At 38.9% G+C, this 25106-nt stretch overlaps 1 protein-coding gene across 5 annotated transcripts in view; it reads right to left on the bottom strand.

Moving 5' to 3' along the window:
• The window catches only part of LARGE1 (LARGE xylosyl- and glucuronyltransferase 1), a 277960-nt gene that overhangs the window by 131775 nt on the left and 121079 nt on the right, over positions 1–25106 (bottom strand). For all 5 annotated transcript variants that reach the window (XM_065679433.1, XM_065679441.1, XM_065679406.1 and 2 more), the window contains 2 exons: positions 9297–9598; positions 3077–3159 (listed from right to left, as the gene is read on the bottom strand). In XM_065679433.1, the coding sequence (XP_065535505.1) occupies positions 3077–3159; positions 9297–9598 (385 nt within the window). The remainder of the gene's footprint in view (positions 1–3076; positions 3160–9296; positions 9599–25106) is intronic.

Below are 25106 nucleotides of genomic sequence, written 5' to 3' on the forward strand. Positions count from 1 at the left end.
AGAACCCACACTGTGCCTGGCTACATACCAACAACCACGATTTCTACACAAGCATCTCTCAATTATACAATGCACTCTTGTTGCAGGCAAATTCTTCACTGGCTGTCATCAGGTTTGGCTGAACACTGATCATCAGAAACTTCAAAAAAGGAAAAAAAAAAAGCCCCTCTCTTTGACAATATGTTTGGAGGCACATTTGTTGTGTTCCTGCAAAACTGTATTTGAGATTGAATGTAGTGATCCTACAAATGATCTTGCAAATCCTAACTTTAGAGATTAGGATAGAACAAGCAAATTTCTTCTCCAATGGAAACATACAGTCCTCTCAAATGTCTTGGCTTATTGGACAATGACAGCTAGGATGCATTCCCTCATGCACATAAAGCGGTTAGAAGACGCATCTGCATGCCTGTTCTCACTGAAAACCCTCAAGTCAGATAGTGAACTTGCTAACTGATGTCCCGAAGCACACACTATCTAAACCAACCACCTCCGACTCCCTTAACTCATTCCTGTTAATGCCGTGTCATGACCTGTCTCCGTCCTTACTTCCTACAATTACATAGATCCTAGCAACTAAAAGAAGCTTTCTTTCCAATCATCACAATTTTTGAAGTGTACACTGGTCTACAAGATAACATTGTTTGCACTTGGCAACCAATGCAAGGAATCTTGGTTCTAAATAATTTTTTTTAGCTGAGGTTGTTGTTTGTTCATTCTTTATTCTCCAGATTTCTTCACCACTGCCACTCCAAAGATAAAGATCCAAGAAAGGAGCATTTGTGAGGCATGGCCCTCTGCACATGTAGCCAAAGCATCAACAGAGGCTTAAGAAGCCTGTGTTTTATAGATGATAAGGAAGAAAGGTCTGTAAGAAGCTCTGTCTCTTTGGGAACATATTCCCTTTATAGTGAACAATTTAATGACAGTTACAAAAGGTAGTTCTAGGCAGGAATGGACTTAGATTTGTCTCCATGTATGTTTTGAATAAACAAGTGAGACAGGTTATATTGAATGTAACTAACTGTACTAAAGTTTCATTAGCTATACTGGACTTTATCACCTCTGCTGAGCTAGACAAATCCTTTGAGATGAGCGGTACTGCTAGTCAAAGAGCAAATACGTTCTTGACGAGGGCAGAATCCACCAGACTTGTATATGCCAATGTTGATTCCCTTTGTTTTGGCTTCAATTTTTTAATTAAATATATTTGCAAAATACATAATTCTGTCATTATATGACAGAATTGTTTATACGTTTGCTAACTGCTCAGATGAGTGGCTTATATAAAACAAGGACCCTTCCTTTAAGTAACACAGGGAGAGACTGTTTAAAGCTGTGAGCTGTGAGATTCCTATTATTTACAGAACAGATTAGAGTCTTCTCAAAATGGATGCAAGCACTAGGAGACAAAAACCTTGTAAAGCTAACCACTCATGGTGGTGAGGATAAATCCTGCCACCATAAAAACGCATATTTGCTAGAAATCCCTTAGAAACAACAATCAAAATAGATAGCACCCCCCTCCTCCTTGCAATATAAAGCCAGCTTACACTGAATAATTCAGAAGTCTAATTGGAAACAGATACAGTTTTAAAATTTAACAAGATTTTAGGATTCAGAAAAATTCTGCACAGAGCATGATACAGTTTTTTACTGTTTTGCTTTTGTTATGTTTATTTCAGCATTGTTTTTCTTTTCCTAGCTCTCATCTAACATGAACATGCTGCTTCTGGAAAGACTGCAAAGTCTATGTGTTGACAGTGAAATCTGCTCTCATATTTTGAAGACTTTCCCCCCTCCACCTGCATTCTAGCCAGCCTCTTACACAATATTTACTGAGTCTTTTTCCACGTAGTACAAGGCAAGCATTTACACTCTTTTATGAAGCTTGCCAAAAATGGGTAAAAGTTAAAATGGTGTACTAAAACAATTGTAAGGGATTGATGACTAAGACTGTTCCAGCAGAGGACTTGAGGCAAACATAAGGAGCAACGTGGGGGACTGGAAAGCTCTACTTCAGCTAGCTATAAGAAGATTTTAGCACATGACAAAAACAAGAGTCCATCTCCCTGGTACAAAATTATAATTCAGAACAGAGCAGTGTATTGAACCTATCACCTTAGTACACTCTTTATACTCTGTGCATGTTTTATTAGTCTATTTGTCCTGTTTGAGTCAAACAGTCTGATCGCTCATCTATTTTAATCCAGTTTCTGAAACACTGTTGGAAAACATCTCTGAGAGACATTACTAAACTGGACAAGGGAATTACACATATGCCCAAACACATTTCTCCTTTTCTGGAGCTGCTGTTTACTAAGAGAATTGGTTATTTTGACTTCATTGTATATTTATGCCTCCCAGTTTCAGGATCTAACCATGCTCCATGGGTTAGAATCAGGTTGCAAAGCCTTCTGAGGGGCTGCAAGTAGCCCTTCCAAAGGCAGACAGGCAATAAATAATTAATAAAACAATACTGACTGTAGTAACAGATTTACATAAAAAATAAATGTCTAAATGGGAAGCTGGAATAGTCAAGTAACCACTGTCTATTTAGGTTTATGGATTTTATATTACCATCTATACCTGACCATCTATATATACCTTATATATATCCTTAAGATATATATATACCTTAAGATATATATATACCTTAAGATATATATATACCTTAAGATATATATATATATCTTTTATATACCATCTATACATGCCATAAACTGACACCAGAGATAGGCTAAATGAATACAATGCTGCTATTACAATTACTATTATTATTTTACAACAGTCAGGAGTATGCAGATGATTTACAGTACAGAGAGATACTGTCCCTATTCCCACAGTACAACAGAGGTAAGCAGGTAAATCTCCGATCCCCCTAATTAACTGTAGAAATCTTTACATAGGTGAATCTATTTGTGGTGGGCATAAATTCCATGGTTTTTTTCTTCCATTGTAAAAGGAACCAGGGAAATGAATATGACTGTCTTTTGAAGTTAGAGAATAAATGCAAAAGGAGCTTACTCAGCCACAACCAGACATACAATATACAAGAAAAGAAAGCTACCTTTACCTGTGAAATAAGACAGACTTGACAAGCGTGACAACATCCCGACTGGCATTGTACCCTGCACAAACAATGGCAACGTGGATAGTCTGTGGGAGAAAAGGAACAGAAAGAATAAAAATTAAGGCCTGCTCCTGTGTTCTATCATTCCTTAAGGACAGCAGATACATGACAGTGCTATTATTTAGTGAGGCGATTGTTAAGGATTCGAGTGGGTGTTTTGCAGCTGTTTGCAGCCCACTTGAGGCAGTTTGTTAAAAACATCCTAATTGAGTTATAACACCATCATCATTCCAAAGTCATTACTATCCCTAAATTGCATCAGATGTCTGAACAGAATTGCATTTATTAGCTAAGAGCGCATGAGCATATGTGTGCGCGTATGTACATACTCCCCCCCATTTAGCAGCACACAAAATTCTGATTATGCAAACATGCAGACACTTCAGCCTTCTGAAGTTTAAAATTATATCTCACTATTAGAAGCAGATCTGCTCTTAGAAATTTTGCATTATTTCCATCCTAAGATGGAAAGAACAGCTACAAAGAAGAAGGTGAGCAAGCTCTGATGGATGAGCATGAAAGGGACAACTGGTTTGCCACTGGCAGGCTGCATCACAGTGACAAGATCAGACATGAGCTGTGAACGTGGGTGGTCACTTCCCTGCCTGAGACTACTATTATGAGCTGTACTGGGCAGTGCTAATGTGAAGTTAAATACACCCCCCCCACACACACATTCTCCCCACTCCAGCACCTTGGTAAATTATCACTTATTCTGTGCCTTCCTACCTCCCTTTTGGTATGAGGCAGAGGTTTACTCATCTCTTCAAGAGGAAAGTGAAAAGGTGCTACTGTCATTAAAGTAGTAAGTAATAAGTTGAAAAACGCTGCTAAGTTACTCTTCTCTAGTGTTAAAATTAGCCACTGCTATTCCCTGGGGAAGAAATGAAAATTAATCTTAGCAAGTTTTGACTCCAGCTTCTGCATTTTTCTGTTTCTTTGTGGTCACAGAAATGAAGGAGAGTTTACCACGCTGGCAGCACAAAGCTGCGATTGGGGACACAGCTGTGAAACTGCAGGGAAGCCTCATTTGGCTTCCATTTGAAGCTTGGTTAGCTGGTTTCTCACACACACAGCTCTCATTTTCCACAGAAAGCCCACTACGCAGAGAACAAATGAGGAATTCTGTCCCCTCACATAGTCAGATTCCCAAAGTCTGGCTTTTTACAGAAGCAGATTTAAACAGGAGGTGGAATGAGTTAGGCACGTCTAAAGAGTCCATACCCCAACCATTAACACTGCCTGGTATAGGGCACCATTTGAATCATGTAACCGTCAAGTGGCTGTGCCATTGTGCAACCTCCCCATGAACATCGCAGCTGCCTCCAGCCATAGTGTGCCTCACACGCTGAGGCACATTGAAAATTTAAGGTTTTAAGAGGACTTGAATTAATAAGGCAACCGCCTGTCCAGAGGGGTGTGAGAAAGAAAAGCTATTGCAGCACACTTTGGCAACAGCTCTGCGAGGTATTCAGCACTTCAAATTTATGTTTAAGCCAACTGGAGTTGAGCATGGCTCAGCACTTGGCAAAAAGACTGTGTTTCTCTCTTGTGATAAAAGTATGGGAGAACAGACACTGCTTACTAACGCCTTTCATTGCAGCAGCGTTTTGTACCATACTTATGGGCATAGGTGCACTGGTTCCTGACCCTGCACATACTGCCTCCTCTCTGTTTGCCACCTCATATTTCTCAGGCTTTTGGAAGAGCTAAGATCTTTCCCTTCAATGCCAATTAAACCCAAATTAACTGAGAATAGTCTCATGCCTGCTTTAAACACTTCACCTGAAGACACTGGACCAGACACAAACATTTTATGGGTTTTGACAGAATGGCACTGTTAACATCTTACACTACCTCTACTTGCCAGAAAAGCTTTCCTTGCAAACTCTCTCTCCATCTTCAAACTCCTCAAAATCAGAGTTTATTCAGTCAACAACTTGCCCACATCTGTTTCCCTTTTCCTAAATCAGTCTGTTTCAAAATTAAAAGCATGCTTTCCTCACTGTCTTCTAGCAGGTGCTGTTGTTTTGCATGCTGTTCCAGCCACAGCACAGAGAGGAGACAGCACTTGCTGCTCTTCTTATGTCCTTCTGCAGTTCAAAGACACAGGCATCCATATACCTTTTACTCAGCCTCTCTGCGGTGTTTGAAACTACATATCACTTGTATTCCTGCCTGCAATCAGCCACAAGTAAGAGCAATAACCCTCAGAGAATAAAAACCTAGTCTTTTTTTCCCCCAAGTTTTAGCCTGCAGCATACTGCAAGACTCTGTCTGTTCCTCTCCTTTTCCTGATTCATTTTCCTCTCCCTCACTGTTTAACTGTTAAACAGGGAAGTCAGCATGAAGTCATCAACCTGAACTGTCTGCACATGTTTGCATCCTAATGAAAGGAACTTTTATTTCCAGTTTTCTCCATGCTTGTTCCAAATACGTGTTTGGAGAGAGAGCAGATTGGTTATAGGCAAATCCTAGCAAGACAGGGCAACAGCAGCTAGGAGAAGGAAGCACTTCAAAGAACTTACATTCTCCTGAGTATACTACTGTAAGCTTTAGGTCCCAGATTATAAAATGGTCAGCAACATTACAACTCTCTCAAAATCCTCATTTTCCATCTGGAGATGGCTAGAAGACTGTATCTCCATCCCACCAGAACTGTGCACTGTGATTCACACAAGTTTCAGACTTGATGACTACAAGAGCTAGGAGTGAAGCCACCTTCCACAACATGGAAGCAGCCTGTCTTGTTGGTTCAACGTGACCCTCCAAACTTCTCACACCAAGGCCCTGCACGCTGCACTTGCTCCTTGCTGTTTACAGCCCATGATAATTCCAGTTGTCTAACTCTAGCCTAGACATTTGAAAGTCACTGCAGGACTAAACTGAGCTCCTTGAAAGTGTCTAGCCTCCTACAATGCTCTTTTTCAAGTCAATGATAGACATGTTCATCGCTAATAGATGTTGCAAGAGGTCTGGACACAGGCCATTCACTGGAGCTGCTTCTAGACAATGGAACTCATTGAAACAACAGATTAAATGATGATACTTTTTGCTTTCCAGACTCAGTTGAATTCTCCCTCTGTTTATACTTACAGATATGAATAGATAATCAAAACACTGTGGAAGTTAATCATGCTGTTCTTCCTACAGGTTGTGGATCAGGAACACAAACAGAACTATATTTGGTATTAAATAATTTAGGGAGCACTCAGGCAAAGGCACTTCAATGCATTAAGTAAGTTAAACTTCTTCAGGAAAGGGAGTTTAAATAGCACCAAGGTGCATGCTAACATAGTTTAGGAACCATTTATTTAGCCACTAGAGACCAGTGTAGAAAAACTGTTTCTGAGAGCAGTATTTAATATAAGTCTGTTCTGGGGTAATATTAATGGGAAGAAAATACCCAAGATCCCATAGTGATGAGGAGTATAAGGTGCCTAGATAAACAGATGTTATTTTTTTTCCTCCTCAGGCTACTTTTTAGAATGGTGAAATAATGAGCTTAACAAACTGCAATTAGTTCTTATAGCTGAAAATAATCTTTGGTAAAGCATTTCATACTCCAATAATTTTCCAGTAGCACTAGCCAGGCCTTCCATTGCAGTTACTTAATCCTTCATAAATAATCATCAAATGTGATTAAGAGATATTAAAAGCATGTTACAAAAATGTAAATATGCTACAAATGGTTCCCACAGGTGGATAACATCTGCTTTTCCTGTGTTACAGTGTTGGAGTTGGTGGGGCCCTGTTCTTTGTGGTTCTGGAGTACTACACACTTAAAACTATTGAGCAACGTAGTTAAGACTAGTGACAATACAAATATGCCTGTAAAAATGCTTCAGATGTTAAATATTCTGTTAATCTACAAATGCTATGCTGCTAATGAACAATTTTCTAATATATAATCTCTTTTTAAAATACTTATAAATGCACACTTAATTCAAACGAAATGTGCAGTTTATGAAGGCATAAGCTGGAAAGATACTGGGCTAACATCATAGGAGAGTCAAATGATTCTGTCAGCTTCCATCAGCGTTACGGTCTCCTGAAGCCTGTTATTCGTGCTTACATCTGTGTAAGGACTACCCTTACTTATACTTCCAGCTTGTATTGTCTCCTGCTGGGAAAGCATGACTGGGATCTGCTCCCTCCAGTGAGAAGGTCCTGTTTGGAACTGACTTTTTTCGCTCAATATAATGCTGGTCCATTTTGTAACATCAGAACAGCTTTCCTGTGATGCAACAGAGTAGGAAGCAATGGTTGGAATGCAACAAACCCACTACTATTTGATATAGATCAAAATTATTATCCCACCGATTATGCTTTATCAGAGATTTAATGTTCCTTCATTGTAAATGCATTTTCAAATGCTTTAATCATCACTAAAGACCATCCCAAATTAATTCTGAAATTACCTTCAGTGAATCTCAAAGAACTGACTCAATGAAACACCCCACTTCTAGCTCTCTTCTTCTCCCCCACAGTCCCAGTCTTTTTCTCAGGTACCTTGTCTTTTTCTTCCCAAGCTGTTGACCCTTGCTGTGATATATTCCAGAGTCAGAGGCTAAAAAAACCCTAGTTTACACCTTTGGAGCACTGAAACACAGGGTGAATGTAGTCCAGACACCATTCACATAAAGACGGAACCAGAATCTACAGTAGTAGGATAAAAGATGAGACCCCTGGCAAATCTGATAATAAGGAAGTTTAATTTTAACTTCCATTGCTGTTACTGAATTACTGAGTGAATTCCTTAAGAAAAAGCTATTTTGTTATGAAAATAGTGTGTGGTGAGATAGGGGCATAGCAAATAAAGTGAGGTTTCATGTTTTATATAACCATTGCCTTCAGCACAATGCTAAATCCTACAGTGCAAGCAGTTTTATTGGGAAAACACATTATAAACTGAAAGGCCACTTAAACTATTCCTCTTTTAAGCTGTTATTTTTGTGTCCCAGATTGGTAGGTACATTGAAAAACCAAGAACTGAGATTCAGCTCATTGCTGCTTGGAATGAAAATAAGTGAAAAGTGAAGTTTGTTTATTGATGGCCTGAACTTCCCTCATTAAAATAAATGCCAAAATCTCACAGGGCAGAAAATCAGACCCTCATTATTAGGAAGAGGGAAAATGAAAAACCTCCTTTTCCCTCTCCTTAAAATAACGGTGGTTCTTTTCTTCCACACTGCTGGACAAAGATGTCTAAGTGGAAAGCAATAATTCATTCTTAGACAATACTGGATATTTGCCCATTAAATAGACTTTACTTAAAGAGATAATTAGGACTTCTTTTTCTCTCCCACTTACTTTCTTTTAGCTTTTATCTTCCCAGTGTCAGAAAGCAAGATAAAAGGTGGTACAGTATTACCCTTTTTGTAGAAATAAATGGAGAAAGTTATTTTTGATATCTTCACCAGCTGGGATTGGCACAAGGCCTTTAAGCAAGGCTTCCTGCTTTGGGTCTATCCATATTCGGAACTGTCATCATTCACATAACTGACAACTACAGAGCTAGATGACATCCACAAAACTACCGGCATAAACTGGGTAAAACCAAATCAGAAAAAAACCCCAAAACCTTCTTAGAAACTGACTTCCTCTTCCCTGCAGCTAACCACGCCTCTTCTGCATAGCTCACGCAAAGCAGGTCATTCCACAGTAGCATCCAGAAACACTACTGTAAGTGACTCAAAAGCACAGGCTGGCTCTGTAAGCCACAATTTAATTAATGGTAAACCCTGAACTCTTCTAGCATAGATACACAAACAAAGGAATAAGGTTTTTGAAAGCACTGTGGCGCTTTCATTTAGAAATGCATGGGGTCAGTTTGCCACAGGTTTTATGAGCACAGCTGTATTGAAGTCAGCTTGGAACAAGGCTTTGATTTTTACATCAGGTTTGGGAACACAAGAATGAAAAAGACAAAAAACTCTGATCAAACAGTAACTCGAAAGTTATTCAGATGATTAAATGTTTTAAAGGTTTTTTTTTTTAAAGAATAATTAAAATTTATCTAAAAAGTTGCACTGAGTAGTCCTCAAAGAGGCTGGTTTCTGAGCAGAAAGTTTTAGAGGGAAGGAGATAGGGATCTGCAATGTCCTTGAAGGATCAAATCTCAGAAGCTTTTGCTTCTGGTAGGTTCCTTTTGTTTACTTACCTCACATTTTTCCACTGCTGGTTGCTGCCCACATTCAGAGCTGTTCCCTGCCACAATGCCAGCCCGCAGGCTCTCGCTGTCGCCTGTCCCCTCTTCCATGGAGTAGGTTTTGGAGTGATTGCCGCGGTGGTGTGAGGGGCTGCGACTCTGTGCCAGGCTGAGCTGCTTGCGAAGCACGCGGTTCTCCTCCTCCACCTCCCGCATGCGGACTTCCAAGCTCTCGCGCTCCCGCTGGCTTGATGCCGTGTACCGAGGACTGTGGGGCTGGGATTCAAGTGGAGACAGCGACACTGGCTTCCCATCTGCAAGAGGAGGAAACGGAGCACTTCTGTCAGAATATAGTTGGAGTTGCATTTTCCTTTAATGCCAGCATCGTGAGGCAGGGATGTGTTTCAAATCCAGTCACGTTTTATACAGAATTGACACTTCAAGGCAATGCTTAAGACCACGGTAAACTTGGACAAATGTTAAAAGTTATATGAGCTCCAGGTCCTGTTAATTTTAAAATCACACTAAAAGATAAGCATGTGTTTCTTTTGTTCCGGATACGGCTGCCTGCCAGTCTCTGGTCTGGGAAGACAGTCAAGAGCAGAAGAATTTAATATGAAAGCAATTACTATACAGCTACATATATTTTAGAAATGTATGCAAGACAAAATAATTTTCCTATTCCCCATTTCCTTCACAGTCAAGCTACAGCATTTTGGTTACCATTTTGTGCCAAAGAGTGGCCCCAGCTGATTCACATGTGAGGAGCAGATGGTTTTTATTCAGCAGCACAGTATTATGTGCTTGCTGAGAAATGAGAGGCTCAGAAGGACAGAAACATTCAATATACATGTAGGTCAAATTCTGGAAAGTATTTTGGCTGAAAAAGACAACAAGGGAATTTAAAAAAAAAAATCACAATGGTTCAATCCAACACATTTAACTAAAAAGTTGCATTCCAGAAACAAGAAACACTTTGTTTTCACATTTTCAAAAGTTATCTTGATTTTTTAAAACAGCATTAAATACCGAGCTAGAAATAAAGTATATAGAAAAAAAAAGATAAATTAACCTAAAACCAAAATCCATAACCAAAGACAACAATTGCAGCACAGTCTACTATCAACTCCCAGTAAATTATTGCTGCCAAAATATAAGGGGGCAAATAGGGATGCAATTGATGTGCTTTCAAAGGAGACATATTTTCTCAAAACTTTAATAAAGTTTTACATACACAGACCAGAAATGCTTGATGGGTGGTAACAAACCCTCAAACTAAACTACTGGTTTAAAATGTTCAACTGAAATCAAACTGAAACAAAGCAAAAGATGGGAAGAGTTATCTACAGTGTCATAATCAACAGGACATTTCTTTACAGTGAAGATAGGTGAGTATCATATATTAAGGCATTTCTCTAAAATAACTTTCTACCTGCTTACATTAAAAGAAAAAGTTTGCTATTTAATATTTTTTTTCCATGCAGAGTTCCTTTGGCTTTATCAAATAAACACCACCCTGAGCGGTTCAGAAAATGGAAATCATAGTTATTGTTTAGCAGCTCTCCTTATCAGGTACTTTTCTCAACTTCTGACTCAAAACTATCTCCCTGCTATAATGAACTGCTCATTGCTTGTTCTCTTCCATTGTTTCACATTTACATGAATGGTGAGCAGTCCTCTAAACTGAGCTCATGAAAAAAACAGCTGTAGAAATCAAAACCACAATGCTAATTCCCATTGTTGAGGTATACCAGCGTACACACTTCCTGTTATCTATATAAATAGCTATCCTGTTTTAATGCACCATTTGGATAGACTATCTTGCATTTGTTTGCAGACTTTCTTCCAGAAAATAAAAATCCAATTTATTTATTTTTAGTATTAACAAAGCTTATAGATAAATCTGAGCTTCAAAAATGTATCAAGTCGGATTCTGAAGTTTGGCCACTGGTATTTTGGAACAGGAATGCTCAAGCAAATAGTCATTAAAAATTAAATGACAGATTTGAAGAGCATGAAAATCATGGGTGCAAAAATAGAGAAATGTCAACATTAAGGACAGAACTATGCTATAATTAGAAGTGAAATAAAATGCAGAATTATCTTTCTCCATCCAGCTTGGAAGGCATGGAACTGAAATTGTGTTATTTCTCAGTTGCTGATACCCAAGCTAGAAAGACTAAAACTCATTTGGATGTGATTATATGGCATTCCCATTCCTGGACAGCAGGAGTATATCGTGTAGATATTCTCAGATAGAAACAAAACAAGCACCCCTACTTACCCATGCACCAAACAATCTGTGTTAGCATCAGATATACAATTACAATGCAAATTAGTCAAAGACTTCACTGGCAATAGTAACTCCCTACTTGGTGAATATCCAGTGTGACACAGATGTCATTTATCTCTTCTTATTCTTGTCACTCCATCTTTGAAAAAGGAGTAAGTGAGCTAACGTAAGGGACTACTAATACTTGACTGCGTGTGCTGCTTGGTAGAAGAGTTAAACTGACTGCGCTGCATTCGAATTTCATAGTTTCAAGTAACTGGCAGAGTGCTCTGAGCTAATATCTGGACACTTTTTAACCAATCGAAATCAAAATAAAGTAGCATAACACATAATGAGGTCTGCACAACTTCAGGACAGAAGATCTCCCAGGGATCACTTCAAGAAACATTGCTGTGCTCTGAAGCAAGTAGTATGATTTTGAATGGTGCAATAGATAATAAAAAAGCCATAAATTTTTATTCTTCATTTGGGCTTAATTTTGGGCCTTGAAAGTATCAGATTTATTTTTGTGTGTGTGGGTTTCAAGCGTTTCCCTTCAGACTGTTAGTGCTAACACAACTGCACCAAAGAAATAAAAACGATCTGCGAAATTCCCTTGTCCACGAAAGAAAACCCAAACGTGAATAATTATTTCATGGTTGACAGCAGTCAATGACTTATCATCACAGTCAGTCCAACAATTCAGAAAGCTTGATAATATGCAAGTTATGAATTCTATGGACTATTGAATGTTTCTGCAAATGTGGAGTCACCTCTGTTTAAGGCAAGAAACTTCATTAAACCTTACTTAAGCAGAACACCTTAAGACACTAGAGGAAATAAAGCCTATAGAAAGCGAACCAGCGTAATTTATCCGAAAGGATAGAGACTGAAGCAGTGGAATTTTCTTACATACAAAACATAAAAGATAAATATTAACGTCAAGTTTCTTGTTTTGTAGTTACCAAACTTGGAGAGGTGATAGTCCTGAAAAGGACTCAATAGCATTGGAAGCTTGCTGGGGAAGACCCACAGAGAAAACAAAGTTTAGCCAAAGGTTAACTGCAGAGGAGGATAAGGGAGAAAGAAGCAGAGTGTAGGAAAGAGAATTTCACCCAGATTCAGAGGAGAAGACAAGTACAGAGGCAGGGATACTAAGTTTCACATTTGTTCACATTTGAAATTCACATTATCACTGCATGCTTTGAGAACTACCAGTATAACAATTTTAACCATAAGCCAACATTCTGCAGAAAGAACTAGGATAGCAGGCAACTACCCTCATGAATTTCCCTCTGTTAAGGCCAAGAGCAAAATCATTTGAAGTTCATTCCAATTACTTTTTTCCCCATATAGATCATTGTAGAAAACTCCATGGACCCCAAGGGAAAAGAAAAATAAGAAGACTGCAGTCAGGACTATGGAGACATTAAAGCTCTGTGTAAGCAAATAAACTATTCCTTTTCCTTTGGAGATCTAGCTCAGCTTTAATCATCTAAAACCTTAGTACTCTATGTACTTCTGCTCAGTTGGATGCTCTGGTAGGTACTGGTTTTACAGGCAGCTATGAATGAAATCCTTTTTGTTAACAGTTTGGAACTTTAAGATATATACCTCCAAGAGTAGGTGCTAAGGCATCCCAAGGTGACTATTCCCACATTCACTAAAGCATTTTTTTTCTCTGACACCTTTTTCTGAATCACTGAAGTGTGATCTCAGCTGGAAGTAGAAAACCTTCCCCAAATAACCATCGTAATAGTGGAATATAGTCTAAGCAATTTACTACAGATCTGTGAACACAGAAGTTCTTCATTCTAACGTGACATGAGGCAATTATAAGCTTATGCTTCCAAGTTTCAGTGGTAGAAATTTGTGCCATTGAAAGATGTCACAGTGAGCACACTGAAGGCTGATGCCCACTATACAGAAACAGCGCAAGAAATGGCAACCAAACATTTCATACTGCTCAAACGAATTTCCACAGCTCTAACAGAAAAGCTGCTCCCATCAGCTTATTTATATATAATGAGTATTATTATATAATAATAAGTATTAAGTATCCCTTCTTGGGATTTGGCACGGACAGCATACGTACTAAATTATATGTTCATTGTAAGGACTGTTTCCACACCAGATGCCCATCAACCATCAGCCTTAGACTTAGGCAACAGTAATTCCACGTAGGCCCTTATCTGTCCTATAAGTGCTAAATCTTTGCTCACTTCCACTGCTACTAATGGTACTTAAGCACATGCTAACGTGTTTTATTCAACCCAAACCTGAACCATCAATTTCCACTGCAGGCCAGCCCTACTTCAAGCATCACATTATTGCCTGCTGCAATATACATACATACCTTCTTACTGCCCTTTCCTTGAACAAGATAGCCCTCTATATTCAGTGGATTTGGAAATTAAACGTATCACAGAGAAAAACCCTACACCCACAGAACATCATGTTTGCAAAGTGGCAAGGTTTTCATAGCTGGGAGCCTACAGGGGTTGCTTCTGTGAGAAGCTGTTACAAGCTTCCTCTATGTCCAATAGAGCCAATGTCAGCCGGCTCCAAGATAGACCCGCTGCTGGCCAAGGCCAAGCAGAACAAGTGAGGAACAGCTCTGCAGACCCCAAAGCTGGTCAAGAAGAAGGGGAGGAGGTGCTCCAGGCAGTGGAGCAGAGTCCCCTGCAGCCTGTGGTGCAGCCCATGGTGAGGCAGGACATCCCCGGCAACCCACAGAGTCCATGATGGAGCAGATATCCACCTGCAACCCACAGAAGATCCCATGTTAGAGCAGGGGGATGCCTGAAGGAGGCTGTGATCCCATAGGAAATGTGTGCTGGTGCAGACTCCCAGCAGAACCTGTGGCCCCATGGAGAGAGCAGCCCACGCTGGAGCAGGTTTGCTGCGGGACCTGTGACACAATGGAAGGGACCCACACTGGAGCAGCTCATGAAGAACTGCAACCTGTGGGAGGGACTCAAGTTGGAAAAGTTCACGGAGGACTCTCCCGTGAGAGACCCCATGGTGGAGCAGTGGAATAGCGTGAGGAGTTCTCTCCTGAGGAAGAAGGAACAGCAGAGACAACATGTGATGAACTGAGCACAACTACCATTCCCTGGCCCTACGCTGCTCAGGAATTGGGAAGGAGGAAGAGAACTCAGGAGGGAAGCTGAACCTGCGTAGAAGGGAGGGGTGAAGGGAAAACTTGCAGTCATTCCCTTATGCATGACGACAGGATCATTAATTGCATGACCACCACTTTCTTTCCAGAGAAGCCTGGCATCACTGAGTGCACAGGGTGGATGGTGCTCACAGCTGTTCGGTAGCTTTTTTCAGCTCATCATTCAGTTTGTGACCACACATACGCTGCTCTATTCCCTTATTGTCCTATGATGCTCATCACTATAACACCTGAATGCAGCACAAGGATCAGTGACTTATTCTTCAAAGTTATTTGAGGGAAATGTGGTGCTATCAGTCTCTCCCTACAGGCACGGCAGGGAAGTTTGGAGTCATTAATACCAAAAGAAAATATCAGGCTGGAATGCACAGTTGAGTTCTGATGTAGTGTTTCAGCAAATAAGCACCTTTTTTGCACTTCATTTGCTCAAAGGACAGACCTCATCATCTGCATATGTAACAATATATGCTTAAGGTTTCTGTAATGCAGGAGTCTGCAAGCTGGAAACCCAGAAAACGGGGAAGAATAGCAGACAGTTGTAATAGCTTTGTTTTATGAACATCATGTTCATCATCATGTAGTCATGAACTACATGTTCAGAACTCAGCAGTAGAGACAGAAACAATTACCCAGGGCAGATTCGACTTTGTAAACTACAAAGCTGTCCCTTTTCTTTCTACTTTCTTCTGTCTTGTTCAAGACATACCTTCAGGTCTCTTTAATTAACTAAACACAGTGGTCCAAGAACCACTCTCCACATTACTGCATTTGCTCTGCACACAAGATGAGGAAGGGGCTGTGTCTCCAAGTTAGCCACTGTACTGTCAGTGATGGCATCCCATTGCATAGCTGCAGAAAGCTGTTTATGTGTTGGCTGAGTGAACATAATTCTGGTACTTCTAACAGGAATAACAGGGATGGTAAACAATGAAAGACTCTAGGTAAAGCAGAAGCACATAGCAACAGAATACAGGAAGAAAGAGAGAAAGGAAATCTAAACATTATCATACATCTTTCCCGAAAATGGATGTTGCTCTTTTTAATAGTTTGGGTTTTTTTCCAAATGAAATATCAGCTTATTAGCTAATGTTATGAATGTTAGCTTATTAGCAAATTTAAAACAAAAGCCCCTAAGTCTTAAATGATTTGCTCATTTCCTTGTCTAGAATACAATGACTTTTTTTCTTCTCTTGTCTTCTCATTCTTCCTTTCCCTGCTTTGCACTGCCTTGGCAAAATATATGCCTCCCCCAGAAAACGACTAAAAATAATGTTTCCCTCCTTACCACTGGGAGTGGAGATGTAAGAAAATAATGTCTTATCAGAGTAAGCACTGAGTGAAAATAAGATTTTATCAGGGACTTGGCTTGACAAACAGAACATGCTATCAGAGGAGAACTTGGCAAAGATAACACGTTATCAATATCAGGAGTAAAGCTTGGGGAAAATAATGGTTTAATACCTATTAGATTCTAAATAAGCCATCTGTGCTCTTGATGAATTGTTATTTTCTCCAAGCCCCATTCCTGTAAAGATCCTGATTTTTTGGCTGATTTTTTTCTGTAGCAGCTGGGGAAGTAGGGGAGTCAGAGGAGAAAAGAAAGCTCTTTCTCCACAAAGCTAGAGGGATATTATCTATCCTTTTTTTTCCCCCAAAACTCTGCATGCAGGTAAAGACCCATGTGACATCTCAGAAGACTAAAATGTTCAGACACCAAAACGGTATTGCAGGGAAAACTCCTACAACACTCTGCACATAGTGCAGGCAATCTGGTAACAGGAGGTACCCCTCCTGTCCTTGACCACCCTAGCCAGGCTCAGAGGTGCTGCCTACAGCATTTTTGGCAGAAGGACTTCTCTACAGAGCCAATGACCAGCCATCACTTAGCAATGACTTTTTGTCACAAACAACCGCATTACAATTAGCAGTGGTCACTTAGGGGCACAAATAAATGACCTCTTTTAGATCAGTTGCAGACATTATCATTCAGTTAGAGGTCACCATTCCCACAGCCTAGCTGACCCAAAGGGTCATGCAACACTTCTTACCTTCTGCAGTGCAAAGCATCCAACTCTGTTTAAGCCATCAATGGATCTGGTTTGAGCTAGTCTGACTGCTTCTGTCCTGAAGCATTCCCCTCTACAACCTCCACTAAAGCGGTAGAGACAAAGCACTGTCTAGTGGGTGTCTCTTCCCCAAAGCTGAAACCTTCTGCAACTCAATTATAAACCTTCAGAGTTATAATGCAGATGAATTTAAATAAATTGTGGCACCTCCTGGAAAACGAGAAATTGAATTCATAGTAGGATGGACTACTAACTGCCTTAAATGGCAGAATATGGGTGAATGCCACTGGTTATTCATAGGAATGGGCAAGAAGGGAATAATTAGAAGGGAAGCTGTGGAGGGACTGTAGGAGTGTGATGTGAATAATAAGGCACACTTAGGAAAAGGCGTATGAATGATATCTGCAGGGTTAGTATTTGTAGCCAGCTGAATCTCCCTGGTGTACAGTTGGAGTGGGAGGGAAGACAATGGGATCCTCTTAATTTGAAGATTTTCTATGGAGTAGCTATATCTCTTTTCTCATTAACCATTTGGATATCTTATGCCCAGAGATTTCTCTATGCCCAGGTGAGAGCTTGGTGTTAAGGTAACTTCTGAGGCCCCAGTAAAGCAGGATACGTAATCAATAGCAGGCAGCCATTACAAGCTCTTTAAGGTAAAGCATGTGCCCAAATGCATCCCTGCAGTTGTACACAGTACTGTGGCTGTCATTCATGGCAGTGGGATGTAAAAGAATGAAACTCTTCTATGTTGGCTCCTGCTCAGTAAAACACTGTGGAAGATATAGGAAGGGAAAAAGTCTAAAATACAGCATTTAATAGGGTTTTTTTAAGAGTACAGAAAGTACAAGAAATATCTATCTATAAGCTTAGAAAAGATTATAAAAATACCTATAGGTTTCTACAATTGCCACAGTAACCACAAGCATGAGACAAGTGTGCTCAATCAAAGCCTAGTAGTAGTTAATTCAGATTGTTGCTGATGATTAGCCTCAGCTGCTCATCAATAGAGTCTCCAGCTGATAATTATTAAGTTAAACTTCTGAGCAGTATTTGCATATGTAAAGCATGCTTTCCCCGCTGAAGCAACAATGGATGCTATAATGCATTTCCTGATTGTACAGCACTTGGATTTGGGGAACCTGGGCAAGAGAGTCTGCTTTGCATATCCTTCCTTACCCTCATCAGGCCAACCATTCAGAAGAAATGCACTTACGCACACTGACATCTACTATCTAGAGCAAAAAGAAGTCCTACCCCTGCATAACAGGAAAAATGCAATCATTCATTTCTTCCAGAATATCTCTAATAAGAATAATATAAAGACGGAGTTTTTCATATTCCTTATAACATTTACCTAAGTTTCCTTACAACCTGAAAAATGTGTAACAACTGCTCTGTGACAAGCCAGCCTGGTGCCCTTAAAAGACATGCTGAAACTCCAGTGGACAGATTCAGCCCATTAATCCTAGTGACCTCCAGAAGTGGCCCTCTCCTCCAAAGGAGTATCTTTATGTGGTTCCCTGTTTAGCCTTTTCTTATCTCGCTTTCTCCAGATAAGAACTTCTTTTCCTGAATGTGATTCTTGGTCACCAGTCATAGCCTTCCCACCCCAGTTAACTATAGTATCAAGAATACAGTTAAACACACGCAATGGGTATATTACATTTATGTGTGCAATTCTCCACATTTTCACAATTATATGACACACAAGGCATGCCCAGATATGCTTAATATCAAAGGAAGTCATAGGCACATTTGCTTTAGGGATAAGGAAATGTGGCAAAGAATTGGGAAGATCTTTATGGAATCCATAACACAACTATCTGCTCCCATGTAGCTACTGTACCACAGTCCATCACACGCTTACTATTAACAGACCTGAATGCTTTTTATCAAACAGCAATGAATAGTAAAGGAAAAGATGACTGGGTTTGGCTTCGGTTAAACACGGATGGTCTAAGGGAATGCAGGTGGTCAGCCCCTCTGAAAGCCAGCATTTAGGCTCCTAAGTGATAGTTTAAAATTTAGCTATAGCAAAATTGATGTGTAATGTTAGAAATCACCTGGTAGCACTGCTACACACAATCTCAAAAGTTAATTTTCAACACATATACAGAAATGCTGTATTAGTTCAGGCTGGTTGGTGCTACTGAAGCCTGCTGGAAAGCTTGTATATCCCTTAATCTCCCTTGGCACAGAGATGCCATCAGAGAACCATGCACTGGTATTTTGATTGATGCTGCTGAAAAAGGAGATTGCCTGAATACTGACTGAGCATCAAGGATTGTTCAAGGATAAATGAGTAAGTAAATAAAAAAATCCAAATTCTGCACCACACAATTTCTTCCATAGCAGGAACCACATCTGTAAGAACTTTCAAATCTTACAGAGCTCTAACCACCAGCAACAGATATGAGCACGGATATATCTAAAGGCAAGTAGCAAAGAACCAATTTTTAAAACAATGGTTTCTCTTCTTTCTAAATGTACCTGAATATTATGCATGCAGACAGAAATATTTCAAGTTTATACTTCTACTTGAATATGTTATGAAATACACCAGTGTTATTTCACTGATGACATAGCAGTGCATAAGATATTAATATCTTTCAGTATTGAGTCTTCTATTTTCCCCACACATTCTCAGCCCTTTTCATTTGCTGCACCTGTCATTTCAGCCACTTCAGTCCTGAAGAACAATGAGGGGAAAATGCAAATAACAGCACATTCAGAACACATGAAGGCTGATCAGTGTTATGACATTTATCTTCACTGATGACAAGCGATAAAATAACTCATGAGTTAGTTTCCCACCCTCCTCATGAAGAAATATGCCATAACAGATCATCACGTACTATATATACAGCAAAATTTCTAATACACTTGGCAGAGAAAAAAACATCACAGCAGTGATGCAGATGGCAGCTTACTTGTCATGGCTATGACATCAGAAATGGAACACAAAGCATTTTAAGATAGTAGATAGAAAAATAAGTCATATATTAAAAAAAACCCTAACGCTAGAACAATGTTTCACAAATTAACTAAGAGCAACTAGTCAGATTATCTGCAGAAGTTACAACTACATCAAACAGCAATGAGTTGTTCATACAGTTTGGTAGAATCCTAAATAGATTTTCACATTTTCTTATGTCACCATGTTTTATGTTTTCCAAACAGAAAGCCACGGCTAGTTGATATATTGTGTTTGATAAAATACTACTTTTCTACTTAAAATCTCCAAATCCCATAGTATACATAGACGGAGTAGTGAAATTAAAACGAACAAAGTAGAAAATGTAGTCTTAATTCTCATGAAACCCCATGGAAATTAACAGCGGTTTCAGAATTAGCTTCATTGTGGCCAGATATCCACCCCAGGACTACAATATATTTTTGTTAACTAGACTCCATTGACATGTAATATGAAACCTTTTTTTTGCACTGACTTACTGAACACTTGCCTCTTTAACAATTTAGCTTTAATACATTAGAAATGCTCCCTCTACAAATAAATAGGTATGTACTGAACTGATTTTATATCAGATATATCAGGTAGATACAGATTTCATTTCAATTGGTGACCTAGATTTCCTATAAAACATGATGAAGTTCCTCTTTATGATATTCCTGTTTTGTTACAAAAGGGAAGACAGCATATCAGAAACGTAATCCTATTTCAAGTGATTCAAAGGCAAAACTCAGTGACTTTGATGAAAACAAGCACAGGCTAATATTTCACGATATTCTGCATGCATACAGCATGGTGTTGTTAGTCATTTTTATGTTGTACCATAAACGTACACAGTGCTGTTCTGCGGTAGGTCAGAATGTGGGCCATATCCCCTGTGCCCCATCACAAACCTGCCAAGCTTCCTGTGTAGCAAGCAAATGAAAATCTCCCTTTCTGAGCAGCCACAAGTTTACTAGGGTTAAATATCATCAGTTTACAAGAGGATTCAGATGTTCTGCCTACAAAGATTTTGTCTTGTCATAGATGAGGTGTATCTGTGAGACTAATTGAAATTTCTGCTCCAGTGCACAGAAACATCTTAATGTATGTTTAGGATCCTACATAAGAATCCTAAAGAATATGCCTATACTTGTGTAAGATGACACTGAGGTGAAGTTCCACTGACATGCTTACTTACTGTCCTAAAATAAAGTTGCTTTACGCAACCAGGGCAGCAGTGCTCAATATTAATAGGATCTGTATGTATTTAAATAAACACGTTCTCTTTTTTTTTTCCTTTTCAACAAGATCTCTTGTTTTCTAAGTTTTCATTACCTCCAGGAATTTCTCTCAAAAGTACAATACCCTGTGGGAGACCTCTTTAGTAAGTACAAATGAAATACTACCGTATGGCAATTTAATGAGTTAAGTAACCTGTGATTGGAGCTGACAGTGCTAGCTTTTCTACAGTGACTACAGTATACTATGAACTAACTGATGTCTATGATAAATTTTTGTGTTGGGCTAAAGGGAAGATGAAGGTGGACACGTTTACAAAAATTCTTATGTTTAGGAGTAAATGGGTTGTGTGTAGTGGTCAATTACAGTTTTGCAATTACCCTTTCTTGCTGTTGATAGACTTAAAATACCTATCCATCTTCCTTTGTTACTGTAATTATAGGTTTATTTCTATCATTTGAAATATCTTTTGTTATCTTGAAGTCTAGGCAGAACAGATGGAGACTTAGCCAAAACTGTTTCATGTAAAAAAAACCTGAATCAACACACCTTATGCCTAAAGAACAATTAGACATGGGGGAAAGGGAAACCGAAACAATAGATCAGCTACACAAAAAAATGCTGCAACTGTAAAAGTCCTTTAAAAGTCAAGCTAAAAAAGAAACAACAATGGGGGAAGGGGGGAAATAAGAAAGAGAAAATAGAAGTCGCTCCCCTTCACAGCTACTCCCATCTTGTTTGAGGTATAAGCGAAGAATCTTATTCATTATTTTCAGTTACGTATTCCGTTACGTACGTAGTAAGTTGAATTAATCTAGAGACAAGAATCAGCTGCTAAAACTTGACATAAGTAAGGCGGAGGAGGGAATGCTAGAAGGACGTTGCTTACTTCACCATTTTTGCTCTGAGGCCAGGCAGCTGCAATACATCCCCTTACAGCAAATAAGAAAATATAGCCTTCCCTACTTCCAAATTATAACTATCTGCACAGGAAAAACTGAAGCAGACAACATAACAAGAATACTTCTTTGTGGCATTACTATCAAATTTACTTATTTATATCATGCCTTCTTCTGGTCTTAGCTATCATTAAAATTGTAAGGAAATTGAGCTGTACCAGCTCCAACTTCATGTGCTCATCTGAAGACAATCCTATATTTCTATCAGTATATAATATGTATTCTGTCTCTTATGGTAAAATTCCACTTGGCAGGACACTTGAATGTGATTTCTTATATTCTGAAAGACAGTCTTTCCTGTTCTGAGAAACTGTAACTTCACCAGGTATATATTTAAAATTCATACTAGCACCTTATATTAGTACCTTCTATGGAAACAATTTAGTTTCTTATTTGATGAGCACAAGTATTTATAGTAAATTCCCTGAGACAATGCTTTTCTTTCTTCTCTTGAATAATCTGACTGAACCAAATCAAGAGGGAAAGTAAAATTCCACACTTGCCCAAAGACCACGTAGGTCTATTCTACTCTACTGCTATGTGACAGTCATTAAATCTTGTTCCAGCTTGGAACATTAAGAAGCACACAAGATGTAACAATGAGCAAGGAATTTGCTGCCTGCATTCAGCATTTCCAGCTCTTAAAATTGTGTTTAAAGTCTTGCAATATCTTAGATACATTGGAAAGTCAAATCTTGAAGTTACATGAGAAAATATCAGTGGTTTTGGCTGGTTTGTTTCCTTTGCAATAAAATCTCATTTTATCTCAACAGGAGAGAGCTGAAAGAAACCACAACCTGTCACAATGAAAAAAAAAAAATCAGGAGACAAAGTTCTTAAAACCTTATAATTTTAGATACAGTGAATTATGACTTTTGAACACTTTGAACTAGCAATTCCAGTTTTATATTATGACTGTTCAAATGACTTGTGCTTTAGTACGATAGGTACATTCTGTAACAACAGACATGTCAGCTAGGATAGGTAAATGGAAGGGCCAGCACCTGTGACAAACTTGTGACAGCTATGGTGGAGCCATCAATTCCGCCTGAGGAGTGATTACTAACGCAATCATAAGTGTTGCTAGGCATTTAAAGGAGCACTAAATACCCCGTGGTAAACTTTAGCAGAACTTGCAAGACAACAGTATTATACCAGATAAATAAACACAAAACTAGCAAGGGTGTATCGTCATCATTTGAATGACTGCTTTCTTTGTTTATTTTTGTTGGAATTACCCTTGAGAAAGCTCTGGAGGGAAAGCTTTATATTGAAAAACATGTTATTTTCACAGATACCTACCCAGTACACTCTGAGGTGTAACTCTTAGGGTTAGGGCACTCAGGTTTCCAGATCCCAAGAAAAAATGCTCAAATCAAAGTGATATCAATTCCATTCTGTTACACTACAGGAATTACAAAGCAGTTTAAGTCTTTAAGTGTGCCAACAATATAAAACCCTCCAAATCTGTTAGATATCAATTACCATGTATTTAATTTCATGGTTGTGCCTTTTCCCTTTTTGATATTTTTTCCCCTTTTTACGCTTCTCTTGTTCAGACATTTTGGATCTGGTTCTTAAGCAGGTCCTGAAGATCCTTAATGCCTTAATTTCAGCGCCCAGCATTTCCCAATTCCTTTCTTCATTTTGAAATTTCTGCAAATTCTAGATTCATCCTCTGTGTGGCTGTGCAGACTGTAATCCCTCATAATAGTCTGATGCTGATCCTGCTCTATGGATTAAGCAATGTAAAATGCTTATGTAATGAATTTTCATCAATTCATGCCTTCCAAACTCAGCCCCGAGCAGCCCAGGTATATCTAATCTAACCAACTGGCTTTTATCAGCTGCACACAAGAGATGTGAAAATAAGCCTCATTTCAAGCCTCAATCGCATAGCTACAACCATGTTATTATTTATTTTATTTAACAGAATGAGTATGTGTAAGGAATTCTAAAGTACACTCTGTAGTTATACACCACTGGATTTGTTATGGTGCATGTTTCCTTGAAAGTTGTGAAATGACAATATTTTCATGCCTGGATTTTATTATTTCTCTTAAAAAGAGAGAGGAAACAAATACAGTCGAATTTCAAGTGTAATTCTGCTGCTTTCTTCTTGTGAAATCTATATTCCCATGCCAGATGGTGTCTGAGTTATCAAAGTTATTACCCTAAACTCAATTAGGGAAGAATGAAAGTAATTAAGTAGGGGATGAAGTGACAGAAGTATTCAAGATATAAAGCATCTAATCTAGGTGAGGATTCTCTAAATTAGATAGAAATTCATCTATAAATTCAGCCTAAAACATAACAGCTTGAGCCTTCACTTTCAAATATTCTAAGACATTGTGCAAAATTCAGTACCTGCTCAGGCGGGCACAATTCCCAGTAAAACAGTGATCTATAGAATGAGGGAGTGAGTTTTGTATTCTGGAGGGGCTATTACTAGCAGCCACAAATGCACTCCCATATTGTTCAAATGTTCCTGTATCTGTTGTGAGATGGTTTTTCAGGCTGTTGTGTGACTTCGGAAATACTTGTTTCTTTTCTTAATCCTGGCCGTTTCCCACCCACCATGGCAAAAAAAAAACCCACAATTACAGTTATATACTTTTTACCATCCATAAACCCTGCAGACACCACGGAGGTGGAGTTAACACTCAGTTTATCTTACATTTCTTCTTTTCTTTCTCTGTGTGCTTTTCCTTTGGAGAAGGGAAATCTAAACAAGTTGGCACTAAGCTACAGACACAACCAAGAGCTACAGCTACAGGTTTTAAATGCAGCAGTGAAGCAGCCAAAAATTCTTTTTTAATCTACTAATGACAGCCTACTTATATGAGAAATATGTAAGAAAGCCAAGTGAAAACAAACCTCTTTTACTTACCAAAACTCATTTTTGCATTGCTTCTATTGACAAGAATCATGCATTTATGGATAAAACTAATAAGGATAATTTGTTAGCACTCTGCAGGCTGTTCACTCATTTTCTCTTGAACAGAGATATATATATATGCAATTCTCAAGATATGTGTATGTAAAGAAGGATAGTAAGGAAAAAACTGTTGTGTTCTGGAATGCTTAGAATTGGTGTTGTGTGCCTGAAAGTAAAGAAACATTTACTGCCTTGGAGAATAGGGATGTAG

The sequence above is a fragment of the Lathamus discolor genome, chromosome 1, assembly GCF_037157495.1.
Source record: "Lathamus discolor isolate bLatDis1 chromosome 1, bLatDis1.hap1, whole genome shotgun sequence".
Lineage (NCBI taxonomy): Eukaryota > Metazoa > Chordata > Aves > Psittaciformes > Psittacidae > Lathamus > Lathamus discolor.